Source organism: Cyclopterus lumpus, chromosome 8 (assembly GCF_009769545.1).
Source record: "Cyclopterus lumpus isolate fCycLum1 chromosome 8, fCycLum1.pri, whole genome shotgun sequence".
NCBI classification, from domain to species: Eukaryota; Metazoa; Chordata; class Actinopteri; order Perciformes; family Cyclopteridae; genus Cyclopterus; species Cyclopterus lumpus.
The window spans coordinates 7534438-7556387 of record NC_046973.1 but is presented as its reverse complement, the minus strand read 5'-3'; the positions used below and the strand labels follow the sequence as shown (position 1 = coordinate 7556387).

The 21950-nt window shown below is 42.0% G+C and overlaps 1 protein-coding gene across 1 annotated transcript; it reads right to left on the bottom strand.

Annotated features, from left to right (window-relative positions):
• Positions 1–638: 638 nt before the first annotated feature.
• Positions 639–17724, bottom strand: sgsm3 (small G protein signaling modulator 3). The gene is made up of 21 exons (XM_034539836.1): positions 17282–17724; positions 13551–13635; positions 13166–13251; positions 12891–12954; positions 11195–11406; positions 10889–10996; positions 7806–7949; positions 7422–7617; positions 7078–7223; positions 6431–6664; positions 6148–6330; positions 5898–6053; positions 4393–4447; positions 4233–4282; positions 3927–4079; positions 3739–3809; positions 2868–2916; positions 2531–2616; positions 2308–2430; positions 2018–2078; positions 639–1407 (listed from the first exon to the last, which is right to left on the bottom strand). The coding sequence occupies exons 2-21, from the start codon at positions 13555–13557 to the stop codon at positions 1324–1326; spliced, it is 2268 nt and encodes a 755-aa protein (XP_034395727.1). The 5' UTR covers positions 13558–13635; positions 17282–17724; the 3' UTR covers positions 639–1323.
• Positions 17725–21950: the final 4226 nt, after the last annotated feature.

Sequence of the window (21950 nt, the reverse complement as noted above, 5' to 3'; positions counted from 1 at the left end):
AAGCTACATTTCCATACTATACGTTATAGATAGAAAGTGGCAACTATTGTCTCTTTATAGACAGCAGAATATTCTGGTACATTTTTGATAATCATTACCATGTGATTCACAAAGGCTACGATCATGTAAAACCATGTTGATTGTTTCTGCACATGGGGAAGTTACAGTTCACAATGAAGTCCAAAGAGTTTCAACTGAAATAACATTTTCAAGCGCAACATCTGCAAAATCTCATGAGCTCAGCCGGAATGACAACCAATAAAGTATCCTAAAACTAAAGTAAATAAAAAAAAAAAAGTATATATTTAAATATACACTATGATGCACAGGACATGTTTCAGCGTCTCGACCTTCAAGTCCCCACTAACAGTCCACCTTTATCACGCACGGTCAACAATTTGACTGAATAAACAGAAGATTCCTTGTTTTCTTTTGCACATGCAGCTTTAAGTCAGAACTGAAAAGGTCAGTTTGGAATTCAGTGTTTCGAGTAAGAACTATAAAAGTTCCATGTTGAATATGTTTTAACCTGCAATGGCACATTTAGTCACACACACAAAATAGTTTTTACTTTATGTACAAAAACATTACAAATTATATGCAACATTTATTTACTATAGATTGAAACACTGAACGTATTTATCTGCTTTATTTACATTATGTCATACAAGTGCAGACTGTTCACCACCACTGTTAAAGGTAGCACACATACCCATAGTCTTGTATTACAATTCAAAAAGGCTTTACTTGGCATGTGCAAAATTAGTATTTAATGAAATAGATTTGTGGAATTTATGATACCGAGGTAAGTAGCATTCTTCTCAAAAAATAATTTGCAACTTTACAGCTCCATGTTTAGGAATGTTCCGTTTTGGTCTTATTATCTGGGAATATACAGGGTAACATGGTCTGCCGTTTGTCTAGGGAATGACGTGCTGCTGAGAGCAGATGCAATAGAACGGACTGAACGTTTCACTACTTCCTGTTAGGACACACCGAGTGCTCCAGTCCCATGGATACAGACTATTCTGTACTAGAGTCTTCTTCTAGTATACATAGTTTTCACCATGTGGTGCAACCTTCTACACTGGGTCTGAATTAAAATAACGTGTGCATTTTAATGCACACATGCTTCAGCACATACAAACTGGCCGACCTTTGTCCAATGCTGGAGGGTGACAGACAGAGTCTGTGAAAGTAGTCACTTACTGGAACAGACAATGGTGTCGTATGTATAATTGACAATCTGTGAAAAACAGGTAAAGAGACATCGACTAGACACACGCAGGACAGAGAAGGATTCAGCCAGATGTTGCTGCGTGTCTAGCCGTCAATGTCCCAGCTGAAGAGATGGTGTTTCACCAACATGTCCTGCACCCCCTCTTTCAGTGGTCTCTGGTCCTTCTCCTGGAAAATAAAAGGAAATGTGGAAAGCTTTTACCTAACAGACAGAATCAACACCACACCAGAGATGATTTTAAAAGTGTTTTTGACAGTTGAATGATTAAAAAAAAAAAAAAAACTACTATCAGTGATTTACAGTTTGAGATGATAATGGTTGGATAACTGGAGGGACGTCCATACGGAGTCCGTACTGAATGAGCAGAATCAATTTGAAGTGAGGCCATGCTCTGACAGACGTAACACTATTTTACCTCACTTTTTCAAAAAGATTTTAAATAGTTAAAAAATATATATATTTTTTTTAAAAGTACAGGGGTTTGAGTGAAGACGACAAACGTCAAAAGTTGATTTGTGTGACAGTGGCTCAGTCTTAAATCAGCAGATAAGTAAACTAGGAACTAATGACAACACTAAAGCATCTCCGGTCTCATACCCTCACGTTACCTAGGAGTCCCAACTAAAGAGGTGATGCTGAACCAGCACATCCATAACTTCGGCTTTCAGAATAGTGGATTTCTGAAACAGCAAAATGTTTCTCCCCTGAATGCTGTTGTCTTGGTAACACTTGCTTACTACTGCTCCATACTACGCCAGGGTAATCTCCTTGGCTCACCTCTTTCTTGTCAGGAAGCTCACAGTCTTGGGAGAGGCTGAAGGCAAACTTTGATAGCACCCTGAGGAGACAACACCAGTAGACCGGTCGGTCACAATAATAATATTACCAACCACCTTCAGGAATTCTGTACCGAGTCATTGGCAGCTTATCCTATTTAGTTATTGCTGGTTTGTTTGCTCCAACTTTCCAAAGGCAACCACTTTGAGTACTGTGAGATTTTAATGTTATCTGAAACTGAGACTGAAAGAATCCAAACAGACGTGGTTTTAAAGTTAAGTGTTTCTTACCTGAGCTCACACTTGATCTGCACCCATCCAGGACTGCGGAGGAAGGACCATGGATGATACCATTTTTCTACAGCAGCCATGCTGGAGCACAACACCTCCAACCATAGGTGCAGCACCTGCTCACTGGTGGTGGAGACACGTGCGTGTTAAACCATAATTTGTGAATTTGCATATTTTTAAGGCTGCGCTTTTAATTCCGTGTTAATCAGTATTTAGAACTCACTTAAGGCCGACGCAGGCAAGAGACCTAAACTTGACGTCCATCTGAGCGTGTGCCGTGTCATGGCTCATGTTGACCGACTGCACCGCCTGGGAATAGACAGATGGCGCTCATGCACTTCCTACTTACATTCATTCCAACGGGCTGAAACTACAGACATGACCAGGCCTCTCATGACAAACACTACTTAAGAAACAAAAAAGGTACTGAAAGGTGGGAACTGGGACAAACTTCATGTCTATACAATATAATATCAATATAAATGAATCCTCACAATGCAGTCAACATTTAGCTAAATAAAATATGCAGTATGTTTCTACTTGAGTAAATTCTTACTTACTCTGTATAGCAGCTCCTCTGGTGTTAGTACTTTCCCATCTTCATCTAACCTGGTAAAGAGCAGAAGAGAAAAAGCTGAAAGTGGAATCCTCATCCCACGGCCAAAAGCATTTCAGTTCTTACCGACAGTAAACATCTCATTTGTTTCTAATTTAAAGTTAACCAGGCCCAGTAGGTTGCATGCAAATAGACCAAGGCTTTGCCTTAAGTATAACTTTGAGCCTGACATAATTGCATAAAGCTTCACCACGATTTACCGATGCAAGACTGACTAAAATAGCATGTGTGTAAAATAAGACACTTAAATTAAAAAAAAGGGGAAAAATGGCAGATGTTACAGGAACACCACACCAAGTATAGAAGAAAACAAGAAATGTAAAACAGCAGCAATCCAAAAGTCAGAACCGTCAGAAACTATTTAAGAATATGGTACCAGAATCCAAAAGTCACGGAAAAACAATCCAAATAGTTAGCTAAAAGTATTGGATAAACAGCTTAAATGTTTAGCCAACGGACCTTCTAACAGACCGTTACCATAGCAACAGTGGTCTCACCACAGGGTTAGCCAGGGGGAGAGGTCTTTAGTCAGTCTTAATGTTTATGCAGCAGACATGCTTGATGAGACAAGTCTAACCTGACAATCTCAGACTAGTTAAACTAACTTTATGAAACTGGCCCCAGGTCTGCTACTATCCAAGCCTCTTCACAACCTCTTGCAAAGCAAAGTCGATCCAGGACCTCATGTTGATGGGCATGGATGCTCCAGTCCTCAAAACACTGGTATGTGAATATAATCCCCCACCGCCATGTTAAATGTTCATGTGGACAAAGGTTTGACACAACAAATGAAGCCCCAATGACAGCAGTTGTACCTGTAGGTTTTACACAGCACAAGTCTGGAGTAGACAGAGTTAAAGTCCCTCTCTACCTCTCTAGTGGCCGCCTGAGAGAAAACAAGATGACACAGAATGATTAATCCTTTGGTGAATTTTAGACAACAACTTTGCAATATGGTGCCATGTTTTTATTTTTTTTTAAATAAATAAAAAAGCTCTCCTACCTCTTCTATGAATAACCAAGGATGACAAGGTCCTCCCAGCATCGATGTCTTCTTGAGACCGTGCTGAAAAATGGCCTTTAGGGCCGGACACAATGTGCCCCTGGCCAGGTCCGTCACGGCCTCTGTCACAGAGTCATCACCTGCTAATGAGTACTGGGACAGACACAATAAATACAATCACAGTTTAGAACACCAATAATCAGGGAAGGGGAATGAAAGTAAACAAAAGATACAAATGTACCATTAATTGAACATTGTTGATAGAAACACACGTCTTATCAAGCTGATAATTAACTGCTTCCATACCTCTTTGCTTCTTTCATCTAGGATCTCCACAAATTTAGCTGGGAACCAACCTGTTAAAAAGAGCCACAAAGAGCTTTAAAACAGGTTAAAGTGAAATCAATTATCCAGATGGAAACAGTAGGTGTTGTTGATACAAAAGACTAAAAGCACACACACACACCTCTAAGGCCATTGAGCTCCCCAACCCAACAGTGTTCATCTTTCTGTGAGATGATCTGAAAGATAAAAATACAGCCGTTTAAAATTCAGAGGTGAGTGGGTTGGTGAGTGATGCGTAGATTGCAATTATATCTGTGGGGATCAGGCGGGTCGGGTCATAAAAAGAAATATCATTCTGAATGATAGCTATGGGTTGCAAGTGGATGAAACAATACGTCATTAATGAGGAAAATATTAATTACATTCTCTAAAATGTGAATATAGCTGATAGCAGAGTAGGGCTGCAACAACAAATCGATAAAATCGATTATTAAAATAGTTGGCAACGAATTGCATTATCGATTCGTTGTGTCGCGCGATTATTACGCCACCCAATAAGACGCGGAGATGTTTGAGTAGAAAAAAAAAAAAATTGAGTTTAGAGCAGAGAGGACTGGAGCAAAAAAAAAAGCTGGTAGAGCAAAGACCATCGCAGAGACCATCGCAGAGACCTGTAACGTTGTGCGAGAACTAATGGTTATTTCCCCCGTGGTGGACGGCTGTTTTTACGGAGACAAACCACGCCCCGCCCCCCTTCCTGCCAGCCTGCATGCTGCTGCTGCTGCGGAAGTTATCGAGACGGAGTCGGTGAAATTCCCCGAGCTGTGTGAGCCTACGGATGATGTTATGAACCCAAACACCAGGGCGTTAGATGTTCTGACGTTTATGGGATGTCCACAACAAGTATAAAGCAGAGCTAGTGGTTATTTATTCCGTGGTGAACGGCGGAAATAACTGTTTTTACCGAGACAAGCCAGTGAGACAAGCCACGCCCCCTTTTCCTGCGGTTTATAGACAAGTGCGTCTTACAATTTCTTTTAAAAATTAGCAGGTGCGCTCTATAGTCCTGAATTTACGGTACCTGTTACCTGTGCATTTTCTGGCACAGTTCTGTTGAATAAAGGGTTGGAAATTAATGCTTTTTTGTTTTGTTTTTTTATCCGAGTCATCGATTAATAAAACAAATAATCAACAGATTAATAGATTATTAAAATAATCGTTAGTTGCAGCCCTAGAGCAGAGCAGCTGACACATTTAAAACACTGGGAACAGCAGCGTAACTTGACTTTGTTATTTATATCAGAAGCTAAAAGTTTAGTTTATATAACAGGCAAACACTTTTGGTTTTCACAATATTTGCTGCATTGACAATACTGCTGCGTTTATGGAAATGTTAAAATGACTGAAAGCAGCTTCTCCAATCATTTAAGTAAACATTCAAAAAGGACTACATCAGCAGCCTATAATACATAGACTAAAAAGCAACATAGCTTCGAACTGATCGAGGGGGAGTAAAATGTCCACGCAGGTGCGGATCTCAAGCAGGGAAGATACTTAATTCCTGCGGGTGGCGAGTGGACAATTTATGTGTACATGTGGATTTGGATGACGTCAGAGCATCTCTAGCATGTTCAGCGCAGACCTAATGTTTTGTTTGAGTGCGTGTCTGTGCAATGCATGACTCACAGTGATGATATCGTTCTTCCTGAAGCCAAGTTCATCGTCATCATGACGCTCAAAGTCCAGCAAAGCCTTTCCCCGTCTCCGTCGGTTGCGAGACACCACGAGAAAGTTTTCATGATCTCGCTGGTGGCTCTCCATGGAGTAGTCAGGAGTCAGTTCCTAGAGAGACAACATGGGAGGAGTCAGGTCTGCTAATAAAGGAGGCCTCCCTTAACACTCCTCTTCTTTTGGTCGAGTCAGTGTGTGAACTCACGGTGCTGGAGTGGCGTGGGTCCAGACAGTGGAAGTGCTCTGCAGCGCGGGCTATGGCCTCTCGCAAAGCTGCCACATACTCTGTCTGCTTAATGTTCTTGGATTTTAGGGCCTCTGCCTCATCCTCCCCAAACAGCAGGGAGCTCAGGGTGGACTTCCTGCGCAGGGACTGTCTCCTCACCACCTGAACAAACGCAGTATAAACTATTAGTTATAAATAAAAACAAACATGACAAAATAATTGATATTTCAGCACACCAATTACTAAGACTACAACAACTGACCTTGTTGAGGTTGGTGTTGAGTGTTGCGTTATTTCCATTGTTGAGCTGTGCCTGTTCATTTAAGATGTAGGCTAGGTGCTTGTGCCGGTGGGCTTCCAGTGTTTCCTGGGATAGAGTCCCTGCTAACCTCATAGCTTCCCCGAGAACCGCGGGCCCATCTCTCAGCTGGCTTGGCAAGTCCGACAGAGTATTGAAAATGGATGCCGAGTTCTCTGATGACACAAGCTCCTCCTCCTGGGGTCGGGGAGTAAATTTCACAGGGATCAACAACAGGTTGTCAATAGAAGAAGGAGCCGGTGAATCCTTGATGCGGGGTGGTTTCTAGCTACATTAGTGTGTCTGTTGGTGGAATGTCTCGGGCATGAAACAGTCGTCTAGTCATCGAAGGTTCCTGTTCAAAACCTGATGAGCAAGTTGCAGCCTCCGGCATCAGTGTATGAATGCATCTGAGTGGGTGAATGTTGGCATGTGTTGTAAAGCGCTTTGAGTGGTCAGTTTGTTTTGGGATAAATAAAAAAAACAAAAAAAACTATCATTATCAATTCAAGGAAAGCAAAAAGGTAATTTCACACAATTAAATAACTCTGCAAAAAGTGAACTGTATTCGGGGGTCAAGACTCACAAAATAGGTGGTGGAGTAGAAATACCTTGATTTTGAGCATGCCCAGTGTGATCTGGAAGAGCACCAGTGAGCCCTGGTAAAAGAGCAGGTCCCAGATCCTAAGGAGCAGACGGATGTCCACCACACTGGCAAATGATGTCAGGAACCAATGCAGTGTGATCAGCGACAACTCTGGATGTATAAGGAGGCGGAGGTTACATATTGTACCCAATATACAGTTTATACTATTTCCACACACACTAATTGATTCAGAGGATCAAGGATTTTTTTTTTTTTTTTTTTTAAATCAACACAGCAGGTTGTGTCTCTTGTTCTTTGAATGCCCATGTTGCCCCTCACCTCGCCATCTTTCATAATACCCATTCTTACCGATGTCATGCTCCTGCAGAAGACGGTCGAGGGCAGGTAGGTACTGAACAATGAGCTGGCGGAGAACCCTTTGGTCCGTTTGGACGCCCAGCAGAGTGGAGGAGAAGTAGGATGGAGGAAGGAGGTCTTCGATAAGAGCACACATCATCCAAAGTGCATCCTCCTCCTCAAGAAAGAGCAGCAGACAGGAAACCACCTGGGGAGAGCAAGACAAAAGGCGTTCGGAAGACACAATGAAAAGGAGCTATACGGTATGTATGCATGTATGTATGTGATGATGGTGCTACTGCAAGTCTGAGTGAATTTATATGAGCATTGAGTGTGCTGGCTGGTGTAATGTACTTGTTTGTGGAGACAACAGGTTCTGTAAACATGTGTTCTCACCATGCCGGTGCCCTGGCAGTACCCAATGTCTGGGTAGAGCCAGGCCAGACCTTTCAGTACACGTCTCAGCCTCGGCACTCCAACACTGGTCATGCTACAGAAACACGCATTGGTGGGCATAGTCCGTAACAAGTCTTTCTCTATCTGAAAAACAGAGGTTAACAAGGAACAATCACATTATGATTGACACTCACAATATTACATTACATTACATTTAGCTGACGCTTTTATCCAAAGCGACTTACAATAAGTGCATTAAACCGTGAGTCCAAACTCAGAACAACAAGAATCAAGCAAGTACAATTTCTTCAATAAAGTCAAACTACAAAGTACTATCCGTAAGTGCCATTTAAGTGCTACTGAAGTGCTACCTATTCAAGGTATAGTCGAAAGAGATGTGTTTTTAGTTTGCGCCGGAAGATGTAGAGACTTTCTGCTGTCCTGATGTCAATGGGGAGCTCGTTCCACCAATGAGGAGCCAGCACAGCAAACAGTCGTGATTTAGCTCGAAGTGAAGGAGCTACAAGCAGATTGGCAGAAGCCGAGCGAAGTGAACGGGCTGGGGTGTACGGTTTGACCATGTCCTGGATGTAGACTGGACCCGATCTGTTCGCAGCACGGTACGCAAGTACCAATGTTTTGAAGCGGATGCGGGCGGCCACCGGTAACCAGTGAAGGTCGCGGAGGAGCGGAGTAGTGTGGGTAAATTTCGGTCGGTTGAAGACCAGTCGAGCAGCTGCATTCTGGATGAGCTGTAGAGGTCGAATGGCATTAGCAGGAAGATCTGCCAAGAGGGAGTTGCAATAGTCCAGCCGTGAGATGACCAGAGCCTGGACCAGAACCTGTGCCGCCTTCTGAGTGAGAAGGGGTCGGATTCTCCTGATGTTGTACAGCATGTACCTACAGGAGCGTGTTATTGTGGTAATGTTGGCAGTCAGGGAGAGTTGACTGTCGAGCGTCACTCCGAGGTTCCTGGCAGTCGGAGTCGGAACCAGCACTGAGTTGTTGAAGTTAATAGATAGGTCGTGGGTGGGAGAGCCTTTTCCTGGAAGGAGGAGAAGTTCAGTCTTGTCCGGGTTAATTTTCAGGTGGTGTGCGGACATCCACTGAGAGATGTCGGTCAGACAGGCAGAGATTCGTGCTGCTACCCGTGCTTCAGATTGGGGAAACGAGAGGATCAGTTGGGTGTCGTCAGCATAGCTGTGGTAGGTGAAGCCATGCGAGCGAATGACAGAGCCAAGAGAGTTGGTGTACAGAGAGAAGAGAAGAGGACCAAGGACTGAACCTTGAGGGACCCCGGTAGTCAGAGGACAAGGCTCAGACACAGATCCTCTCCAGGTTACCCGGTAAGAGCGGTCGGTGAGATAGGATGAGAAGAGTGAGAGCGTGGTGCCTGAGATACCCAGGTCCTGGAGGAAGGACAAGAGGATCTGGTGTTCACTGTGTCAAAGGCAGCGGAAAGGTCTAGAAGGATGAGGACAGAGGCTGCTCTAGCAGTGTGAAGCTGCTCAGAGACAGCAAGGAGGGCAGTCTCTGTTGAGTGGCCTGTCTTGAATCCAGACTGGTGGGGGTCTAGAAGGTTGTTACAGTGAAGAAAGGAGGAGACTTGGTTAAAGATAGCTCGCTCTAGAGTTTTGGAGAGGAAGGGAAGGAGAGAGACAGGTCTGTAGTTGTTGACTTCAGATGGGTCGAGAGTGGGTTTCTTCAGGAGAGGGTTGACTCTTGCCTCCTTCAGAGAGTTGGGGAAACAGCCGGTTGAGAGGGAGGTGTTAATGAGATGGGTGAGAAAGGGAAGAAGGTCCGGAGCAATGGACTGGAGAAGGTGAGAAGGGATGGGGTCAAGGGGGCAGGTGGTTGGGCGGGCAGAGGTTACTAAGGTAAGAACTTGATTGGGAGACAGGGGGATAAAAGAGGAAAACAAGGGGGAAGAAGGTGAAGTTACTGGAGGTGTAGTTGAGGAAGATGGATTAGTAAATGAAGAGCGTATGTCGTCTATCTTTTTTGTAAAGTAGTCAACAAAGTGGCTTGGTAGAAGGGTGGAGGGAGGGGGGGGGAACAGGGGGGTCAAGGAGGTTGGAAAAAATTGAGAGGAGCTTTTTAGGGTTAGATAAAGAGGATTCGATTCTGGATTGATAGAACAAACTTTTGGCTGCAGTGATGGACGCAGAGAAGGAGGAGAGAAGAGATTGATAGGCAAGCAGGTCACTGGCGTGTTTGGATTTTCGCCATTTCCTTTCCGCTGCTCGCATTGTGGCTCTCTCGGCGCGCACCGGTTCGGACAGCCACGGAGCCGGAGAGGACTTGTGGACCTTTCGAGTCGTAAGAGGACAGAAAGAATCAAGAGAGGACGACAGCGTAGAGAGAAGAGTGTCAGTGGCGAAGTTAGGCTGCATAAGTGCGAAGGAATCGGTTGAGGGGAGGGCTGACAGAACAGAGGAGGCCAGAGAGGAGGGTGAGAGGGTACGGATGTTGCGACGGACAGGTGCAGAGTCCGTTGTGGGAGGGTTGCACAATATATACCTCACATTCACTTTGAGCACCAGTTATTGAAGATCTAATAAAAGGTTTTTTTTATTTTATATAATTGTGACTCAATGCTATAAAGTCAGAAATAAGTTTAACTGTAATGCACCGCAGTAGTGATTAATCAATCATCCTCATCTGTCTGTTTCTACCTGCTTCCCATCTACCACGCGCCTCACCACCACCAGCAGCTGTCAAAACAAAATCATCTTATACCTACATTCTTACTAAATCTGAATGTGTGGTCAATTGTACAATAGTTGTGAATTCAACATAGAAAATACTGACTGTACTGTGGAATCATGTGCATGCATTTAAGTCTGGAGCAGACTACTGGTTTGTTCATGCGTTTTGGGGGTCTAAATAATTTATGGAATCAAAATGCATACGTGTTCAATATATAAATATGCCAAAAACATTTATTTGATTCAAGTAGTTGGTTTGTTATTATTAATTAAATCTATTAATCATCGACACTTGTTCTCTAGAAGAACTATGCTTGGTTAAAAGTCTGCAATAAGATTGGGTTTGGTTACATGTACAGAAACCTGGGATTTTACCTGTTTAGCTGAGCTGGTGTCATCATTAGAACTATTCTTAATGATTTCTCTGTAGGAGATCTCAGAGGTCCTCTTCTTCTGCAGTGCTCCAGCCAGACGCATCCATAGCTAACAGACAAAATATCTTTAAATGCACTGTTTTGTAACGTAGAAAAATCATAAACATAAATACTTAAAAAGACAACTGTAGCATTCTAGAGACGACAAGCTTCATTTATGAATTGAAATTGACTGGCTATTGTGGCAAGTATTGTAGCCCAGACACTTCCAATCAATGACACAAATAGTTCTCCCAAGTCTATTTACCTGTGGCCTCATGCTGTGTGGTATGCCACCTAGCACCAGGGAACGCAGGCGCTCAGAGCGTTGGAGGACAGGATCAATGAGCTCCCAGGTCAGGTCACCAACCATGTGGTTGTGGGTGAACTCCAGGTGGGCTTGCCAGCGCAATCGCTGCTGGGGGTCTTCACGCTGGGGTGAGCCTTCAGTGCCCAGCCAGGACCTGGGCTTCACAACGTCTGAGTGAGGCGAGAGTAATACATCAGGATTAGTCGTGTTTGGGTTTCTTTGAATGTAAAATTATTAACAAACGTAAACCCCCTTCCACCTCTTGAATGGGAAAATGATATGAAGCACAATTTTTGTGAAACGAATTATGAAAGGGACATAATTGGAAAAAGGCGAGTGAGGGGAAAGGTGTCTGGATAAGAGACAAGTGGTTGAATGACAAAGACAAAAATAGAAGTGGAGACGTACATTGTCCGGCTAGCAGCTGACATGTTTGTATTTCCATGTTAAAGGTTATATTGATAACCTTTTTATGTTGACAAATAAAATACATTCACATCAACTTAAAAGAAAAAAGGTGCCAATTAAAAGTATTACTTTCCTAAAAAAAAAAAAATTGGTGAAATAATCTTTAAAAAATGTTTTGTTTACGTCTGTGGAAGACATCAGACGACGGTTGTCGTTTTCTAACAAGGCTATTAAATCCATGATATAATGATGCTGGTGGTATATCTGACATCAGTGATCAAGATTTTTATTTTCTTTTTTCTTCAAGGAGTTTGCCATTAGGCATTTTTCCCCCCCATCTTCACTCCAGTAACATTACCAACTGCTCAGCGACAATAGTAAGCTGCCGCTGCATGCTTGGCCTCACGGACACAGGTGGCTAACAGCTCTCCTGCTCTCTCTCTCTCCCCCTCTCTCTTCAGGCTACAGCAGACCTGACTATTCTGTTGTTCTGTTGTCTAATTGAGGTTCGCACATATTAGATAGCTTAATCGTCCGACAACAATATCCCATAAAGTTGCAATTCGGCACATTTAAATTAAAGACCACCAACAGCCATAGTCCTTGAGAAGCCGAGTTAGCGTATATCTAATGTTATAGTTCCTTCAAACATTGCCTTATTTATTATACTCTCTCTTCAAGTCTACGTTTACTTCTGGAATCTCGGACACAACATAGTTGTACTACAAGTAAAGACGCACACTCCTACATACGCCCTGGAAAAACTGGCTACAACTTCCACCACCGAGCAACACCTAATCACTGAATGTACTGAAAGCAGTTTTTAAGCTTTTAAGCAAAAACAAAGACCAACAAGAAATATATCAACATGTTAACTGTTAAGAAAGAACAACAACCAATATTAAATATAACAACAATCGGATGAATTCAGAAAATAGTGCGGCCAGACAAAGTATTCGACAATCCAAGCACATAAAAACAGCTTCCCCAACCACTACACTAAAACAGGCCTTGAACAAAATGTTCAAAGTGTTGGAAAAAAAATATCCTCCCCCCAAGGCAAGAAATAAAAAGCTGTAGTCATAACTGAGATCACATGCACTTACTTTGTGTGCATGCATAATGGGTCCACTGTGACCAAATATGGAGATTACCATTTGTGTTTCTTGATTGGGATTCAAGAACTTCATCATAGAGGAAAAGTGTGAAATGGCAAAGTACGTGTTAATGTGAGCGTGCACATTACCGTCAGTGTCCACTTTGAAGCCAAACTCATCATATTGGGGTTCCAGCTGTTCGGAGGGCTCTTTCTGGAGAAGGAAACAAATAACATGCATTTCATTAGCAAAGGTGACTGTAAAAGGCAGTGCTGAAGACAGCCACAGCAGCTATTCTGATCATCTTAATTGTCAGTTAACGGAACAGATGCCGGTGTCAAATGAAAACAAAGCTCAAGATAGTTATACTCTATTCAATGTAACAAATACTTATGAAGGTTTGCACATAAAGTCACATCCTCACTTGATGGTACTTGGCCAAAATGTCTTGGGGCCACATGCTTGGGGTGAGAGCAGAGAACGGCCCACCAGGGGCTGGTGTGTAGGTACCTAAAACAGTGACAGATTCATACATTAGAACAACGTATTAAACAGAACATAGAATAAATACTTTTATGGAATTTTGACAATATTAAAGCCGGTTGAAACCACAAATGAGATATCAAAATATATCCAAAGTAAAGAGTAAGACATTCATTCTTGTGATAGAATTTAATACGATTAATCAAATATAAACAATACATGTAATTTCAGCAATCTAAGGAGTGTATTTAAGGACATGAAATACATTTTCAGGAACCAATCTTCAAATGACAAGCCCTTTGCACCAAATTCATTAAAATATTTACCTGACATTGTGTTGGTAGAGTGAATAGTTTATATAGGCAAATATCAGTCACTTTGGAGAAAGGTGGTCAGCAGACATCACCCACTCTGTAAAAAGGACAAAGAGAAGAAGAGAAGTAGTTGGTGGGAAGTGCGATCAAATAATAACATTATGGTTAGTCAGCATTAATAAAATGGTGGACTTAGTTGTTGCAGTGGCAATTGGATCCAAGGCAGAATTAAATGCACTAAGTTATAGGCAATGCATCTTCTCGAAACCTACCTCTTTGCCATAAACATCATTGCCGTAGTTTAAGAACCTTTTACAGGGAGTCACATCTCTCAAGGCCAACTCTCCCTTCAAAAAGCAATGTTTCTTCCTCAAGCATTACTGAAGAAAGACCATCAGAGGCTCTACACAAAAGAGTGAGAGGGGAAGAGCTACAGAGAGGCATTCTGGTCCCTCTTCTCATAGTCATATGACTGTTGTTATTACCAGAGGCCAATTTTCTTGCTTAACCGTGTGTGTTCATACGATATTTGTAAAAGTCCTGGGGAAAAATTAATAAACATTCTTAGAGAATACTCAGAAAGCCGTCTTCTCAAAATGTACTTCTTTTTTTTATTTTGTGAACAGTTTTTTTCTTCATAATGAATTTATTCTTATGCATCACAAGCAACTGTGGTATTTTTCTTAGATCAGCACTCTATATGGCCCTAAAACATAGGACCGGACTAGTTTTATTGTACACTAAACAGGTACTCAACAGATGCAAGTTGTTGTTCTCCAAGCTTGTTCATAATTAGATAATCACACTCATATGTAGTACTATATTTGATAACATGCTTTTATTCTTAGTACGTTTTCCACATTTATTTGAAAAACTAGTTCTTTGTAGACATTTCTGAAATGAATGAGAAAACATACCAACAGGTGTTAATATTCTGTCTCTGTTCTATGAGTATTTTACATATCAAAACAAAAAGGAAAACCTTAAATATCCCAGGTTTTTCTTTTTCAGTCAAGCAATAACAGCTCAGCCCATTGGTCGGTAAACCTGAAAGACCATTCCAATACATTGGAGTGTTAAACATGTGCTACATATATGCATAATACAACTGGAAGTCAGCCAAGAAAGGTAGATCCAAAATACCCACAACCAATGTGCTGCTGTCCCAAAGTGTTTAAGAATAAAATCACAAATATAAATATCTATTATTTCTATAAGAGCCAGTCTTTCCATGTCAAATAAGCAATTGAGTAAGGGATGCCAAGAAAGGTCATAACGTCTTGCTTTCACGCTCGTATTAAGTATGCTAAGACTACTTGGAGTGTATTCACCGAGAAACCACACACGGGCAAATATAACTGCACATTAACCGTAACCTGCAGATAAGACTCTCCAGAATGCAAACACCCTGCCAAAATGATTCATTCCAGCAGCAAGCTTGCAGCATCTGAACAGGGATTTAGGACTTAAGAGATGAGAAATCAATTTGAGGTCTGGAGGATAGCCAAGTACTTTCAGGCTAGCTGTGTGTAGCTCAGGGGAGTACTGGAATTTAAGAGCGACTCCCTTAGAAGAACACAAACAGTTCAGTCACCTGCCAAGAAAACCAACACGACTGAGCTCCCCTGCAAAACTGCATTGACAATCCAACTCCAAATTGCTGCTGCAGATGGAAGCAGAAGTTATACCTCAAGCAAATATCAGCAGCTCTTTTGATGGTCAATTAATGGTTTAAATAATTGTTCCAATAGAAATGCCAAACAAATGATGGTTCGAGCCTGTAAGAATGTGCTGCTTTTCTTTTCTAGTGTGAAGGTACCGGCACTATACCGGTACACTATGGGCCCTAAGAAACTGTAATGGGATTTTATTTAATGTAAAGTATATCAACTAAACAATCAATTAAAACCCTTCTAATTTTTAATCCTTATTGTCAGAGTGTTTGATTTGATTGGTAATGCAAAGACTTGAGCAAATCAGAATTTTTTTTTACAACATGGTTGTTTAAAATCTAATGGCAAGGAGATGGTTGTGAGTATCAGCTGTTACTGTGGTTGTAGTTACCCTGGAGTAAACAGGATCCCCCATCAATAACGTTATATTATGTCAAGAATAGAGGCCTACCAATACTATCTTTGCGTCCGACACTGGACAGAGACAACTTATTGGGTATGTTTTGGCAGATTTTGTCCTTTATAAAAAAAAAGGACTTTAAGGGTTCTTCAGGAAAAAAATGGCATGTCAAATAAACTGAAAGCTGATGCATTTCAACCACATTATCAAATTAAAATATTAGTGTTGTCCTCAAAAGTCAGTTGGTCTCTTGTCAAAAAGACTAACACAAATCATAAAAATCCAATATTGCCATAAACTAGTCATATGCATTGCGTTACAACATTTCCCACAATGGTCAGATTAAAACAGAGCTACTGAAGAGACAGCAACCACGACTTTGACTACAACATCTCAAGAGGAAACAGAATCACTTTTGGTGTCCTAGCAAGCAAAGGACTTAGCTGGGTCCACAATAGGACCTTTTTTCCCCATTTTACTCTGAACACAAGAAGATGTTTTCCATTATTGAGGTGCGGCTATGATCACCTGTGTTTGCACACACACTGGTTGACACCCTATTGCAAACAAAGCAAAGAGTAACATCCTGCTGGACCAACAGGGCAAGTGTGTGCGTGCGTGCGTGCGTGTGCGCAAGGCAAAAAGTCCTTCCTTTTCAAATCTGTCGAGTCCTAATTTTTACCTTGATAACGGAGTTCGTGTTGCCCTGTTGGCATGCCCTCCAGACACCCCTCCCACCTCATTCAATTGTTCCTCCCAGTAACCACAACAATGGTGACTCATGTTCCCCGCTCATGAATACGCCCACTAAACGGCCATGCATGTCGGAGCATTACAGGCTCGTGCGCCGCCAAGTCAGCTTTGGCTGAATAATGATAGACAGCCCTGTGGACTCTTTGGCAGACTGTCTTTCCGTGTCGCACACACACACGCGCGCGCACACACACACGCACGCACGCACACACACGCACGGCTTCCTCAAGAGCAGGGAAACTAGACGGTATTGGGAAAAAACACTTAAAAATAAAATCAACCACTGCTCAGGGAATTGAGCAGTTGAAAGGACAATTTATCACCCTAGTTTAAAAGCGGATCCGTCTGCAAACAGCTGTATTCGAACAATTGACAACATTTCGCAACAAGTGATCTGGATTTGGCATTCGTGGATACACACTCAGCATAGCACCGCATGTCAGGGAGCAACATGAAGAGGGTTTAATGCAAACTGAAGTATCCATTGAACCAGTCGGATGACCAAGAAGGTTAGCTGAAAGGCTAAAAGATGTGCACAGTTTGAGCCGATTTAAAACAAAGTATTCTGCTTACTTGTGAGCTCGTGCATCAATATTACTGCCCTCTGGAAGTGTTCAATATTAAAAGTTAACGTCAGCTGATTTAACGTCACGTCAAACCTCCTGCTGACGTCAACTGCAGGGGAAAGACTGTAAAATGAGCAGTTAAAATGTGACAGCAAACGTTCAGTCCGCCAATGAGTCTACAAAAGGGCACACATCCTGACGTCCTTCTCGGAGACAACGGGACATTATTCACGCAGAGTTGTCAACTGTTAGCCAAACATGCTAACGTTATACCTTTTGCGTGTAGCTAGTCAGCTTAACAGTTTAACGGGACGCGCAATGGCTGCACGTTATCCCGCTAGCATAACTCACCGTGACATTATTCTCGTGAAGGCACAAGGAATTGATTTGTGGCGAAAGTGTCTTCCGTCGTTGGAGAAACGCCATATGCTATGCCATCATTCCCGTCTGGTATTTGCGATTTCGCTACGTAGTGCACCTGCTAGCGACGCGAGTCTCCGTTGTATCCTTACACCCTTAAAGGTTTTCCCTTTCCATCCTGAGAAGTAGTTCCACATCCCGGAACTACACTTCTCACGGAAAATATCCCTCCGCGGAGAGATGACGTAGGCACACGACGTTATTTTTTGCTCCATTCATTCTTTAGTTTCCTCATTCATTTCAGTAAAAAAGAGAGAGAACTCATCACGATTCCCTGGTAGCCTATCTACCAATCATAACGTGAGATGCAATAACCATCGGACAGTTATTGCGAACAAAACACATGCGTGGACCCCTGTGTCGATTGTTTGTGTATTTGTTTAAATTACACGTTTAACATTTAGAATAATGCTCTTTTTAGGAGTATGTGTCCCTGATAAAATGGCAATACGTTTTAAAAAAAATAAAAAGTATATATCAATGATGTATTATGCTCTTTTTTACTTGGAAGTTATGATGCACCAATAACGTTAAAAAAAAATTATATTATAGCCTATAATCATGTCTTTAAGTTCTAATGATTTCATAAATTATTCTCCTATAGCTCTAAATTTGAGAACTATTGAAATATGTGTAACACTACCTACTACACTTATCATGTGCAATATGTGACATATTATTACTTAAAACTATAGCATTTAAAACTGTCTGTAATTTAAAACTGTATCCAAAACTGTACATATTATCACCTTTCTTGTTCTTGTTCTTGTACATATTGCCACCTTTCTGTATACACTACCACCTTCTGTATAGTGTTTTCTTTTATATGTTGTATTTTTTTCTTTCTTATTATAATGTTATTTCTAAACTGTTGACTCAGAGAGCCCTGCACAAGATTTCCAATGTGTCTGGACTGTTGGTCTAGGCACAAATGGCAAATAAAACCTTGAAACTTGAAACTTGGGTTGACTATATCCTTAAAAAACGGATTGTCATATTGAAATATAAAAATAATGTTGTTTATGTAAACTGACAGATGTGGACAAATTCAATAGAAGCATCTTTGAATCTTTGGTGATCATAATGGAGACCATTATTCATCCTATTCATTATTTCCCTTTAGAGACAAACCTTGAATTCCCTCTCAAAGTGTTTCATTGATTGTTGAAGCATAATGCTTTTACACGATTGCTCCACAAGATGTCTCTTGTGCAATGAATGCACAAGCTATTCCACATTTTCACATTCATTATAGCTCAACCATTGGAAATAAGACCTAACAGCATACTGTAAATTCCATTATTGCAGCTCTCACAAGCCTCCATCTTTCACCTCCACCCACATTATCACCCACAAGCACATGCGTAAGATAATATATATATATATATATATATATATATATATATATATATATATATATATATATATATATATATATATATATATATATATATATACATGCATATTAGTCTGGTATGCTCCTGCAAATTGGCCTCAGGGAACAAAACCCTTTTATCTTGGTTTGTTTGTTTAGTTTGCTCCTTGTCTTTCTATTTAGTTTTGTTCTGCTTGCCTATATGTAAAGCGTATTTGAGAGTCTAAGCACTGTATAAATAAACTATTATTATTATTATTATTATTATTATCTCACGTTAGTTACTGGAAGTTAGACCAAGGGCATAAGAACCAAAGGATCAGCTATTCTTCTTTAATGCTTGACACATTTTTTATTTCTAAAGAATAAGTATAGTGTGTGTGTGTGTGAGAGAGAAAACACATGTTGCATAGCCTCCTGACAGAGGGGTCGATAATCTTTAAAAATTAAAAACACTTTGTGTCTAAGTATGTTTACTTATTGCTCTTACGCAACAGTTCATCCTTCAGTTTTTGCATTCTGCAGTCGACTTTTGACTGACACACATATACAGTGATGTCCTTTTCTCTAAAACCTCTTTCGCCTTGCATGCCCTTCTTTCGATCTCTCTCCTCGCTCTCACCCCCTTCCCCTCTGCCTTTGCCCTGTGGAACATCAGCATGACGCGGTTCTGCTCTTTCTCACCCTTTTGCATTGCTTGCATACACAGTTTGCTGCACCATGCCAGAGTGAGTCACATCATTAGAAATGCTGCCGCCTAAAGCAGACCTTGCCCACAGCTTGCCGGCCAAATAGCCCCCAATAGTCTATTCACCCTAAATGTTCCAGCAACGCGGGTGTGGTTCAGTCACTTTCTGCCACCTCTTTACCCTTTACATCTCCTCTGGGGCTCATCTGTCCGACTGTCTTCGTCATGTTTGATAGAATGATGGGCACGGTTTAGCAAGCCCTGGATCTTACACTGCGGTTGCTATGGCGTCAGAGAGAGAGAGAGGGAGAGAGGGAGAGAGAAGGCGGGTGAGCCAAGGGAGGAATGAGGAGACAGACAGAGCTCGAGAAAAGAAGAGGGGGCGGGGGAGGGAGGATACGTGGAAGAGGGATGGAGAAAAATAAAGAAGCGATAAGGGAAGTGTTAGTGAAAACAAATGTGTGTGTGTGTGTGTGTCTGAACCACATGAAAATAAAGTGCAAGTGTAAGGTGCAGGAATGACGAGACATCAATGGAAAACCGATTTGAAAAGGAGAGAAGACATGGGCCGAAGGAAGCATTCTTCTGATGTGCTGTTCCTGAACACACACATGTGGGTGGGTTTTTAGTCAGCACAAAAGCCTGCACGCACAGATGCACACGCGTTATTGACAGGCTCATTGGCTCAGATAAAAAGAGACGATGGATCCAGGTGAATCAGCAGTTCACCATCGGAGAGATGAGAGAAGAAAAGCAACAGAGAGGACCACTTGTTCACACAAAGTCAATTTGCTGCAGTCCTGCAGCTTCCCGTCGGGACAGAAGATGGCGCTGTTGCATTACGTCGGTCAGTTTGCAATTAACCCCGTATACGTGGGCCATATTTGAGTACATCATATTGTAAATGTAAACGTGTCTGTGCCCACATGTGCGCATGCGTGCAAGCATGCGTTGATGCATGTGAAGAGGAGCTTGAATGCAGACATTAATCGATGCCGCTCATGTGTATTCATGTATGTGTATGCATGCGTTCTCTTTACTGTGTAGTATGTGCTGTGTTTTTACAGCATTCATCATAATAAAATCACAATGGGGGGGGTTGGGGGGGATTCATGGTAGCCCCCCCCCCCCCCCCCCCCCCCCCCCCTCCCCATAGACACAACACAGAGCGCACATGTTTGAGCAACCTGCATGACGTTGCCTCGGCCTGTGGGATCATTTAAACATAATTCATGCATATAAGGCGAGGCTAAGTCAGGCCCGGTCTCCTGAGCTGGATCACGGGGCGCTCACGCAGCTGTTCCCCCAGTCTCAGAGGATCTCTCCTGTGATGAGGAGGATTGGAGGTAAAGGGCAGGGGCTCTGAGGCTACGCATCGCACTGGCAACTGATTTCTCTTGGGTGTTGTGATGGGAGTGGCTGCTCTTTGAATTTATGATTCTGTGTTGTTAAATCTATACTCTATGTGGGGTAGTGCATGTGCATGAGGCAAAGAAAAAGAAGGGCAAACATGTTTTTCTGTTACCAATTTGTCAAGAACAAGATCTATATGGGTGGAAAAATATTTGCTGTTTCTTACTCCTGGGTCATGGAAAACATGAGGAAGAAAGTAACATCATACAAGTCTCTTGAATATCATGACATATTTAATGCACATATACAAGTCCCATCCTCACTGTTTAAGCTTGGTTTATCATTTACTGAGGTCAAGTCATCTGAGAAATGCTGCATTAAGCATCCAAACACATTTACACACTCTGGGGTTGATGTGACGTAACGGGGGTGAGAGATGTAAAGGTCCAGAGGGAAACACATACATGAATATGGGAATAAAGGGGAGGGAAGCAGGAGCTGGGTTTACAATGTGAGATATAAATGCTCTGCCAAAGAGGGAGCGATAGTAATCATAAAGCCACAGAAGAAATTACAGATGCTACTTTCACTGCCGCATAAAAAGGACTTGCATTAATGCATCATGCAATAAACACCGGGCTAGTGCCATAAAAGCAAATCTATATTATGCAATAATACAACAGAACCAAAATGTATCTAATGTTACCATATAGATACATGTACAGTACATACATGAAATATGACCGAGTGCCTGGGGAGCAACTTCGGGTTCTTATATCTTGCTGAAGGACATTTTGACAGGAGCCGTGGTTCTTGTTCTGCCAATTTTACAAATTGAAAGACAAAATACCCCCCCCCACCCTCCCATTGAGCTCCAGCCAGACCCTATCACAGGGATCAGACATTTCAGCCGACTATAGTAAATATCTTCTGCAATGCTGTTCGCACACCAATTATGTCATTTAATTCTGTCCATCTGCTGTGGCCATTATGGCGAAGTAAGTCTTTGTGTCTTTGTGTGTGTGTGTGTGTGTGTGTGTGTGTGTGTGTGTGTGTGTGTGTGTGTGTGTGTGAGTGTGCTTGAATCCTTGCCAGATTAACTCACAGCTGACAGATATGTAAAAATAGTGCCGATCACAATCCATTACAAACTAGAAGGTTCGTCACTTTTGGGATTCACTGTT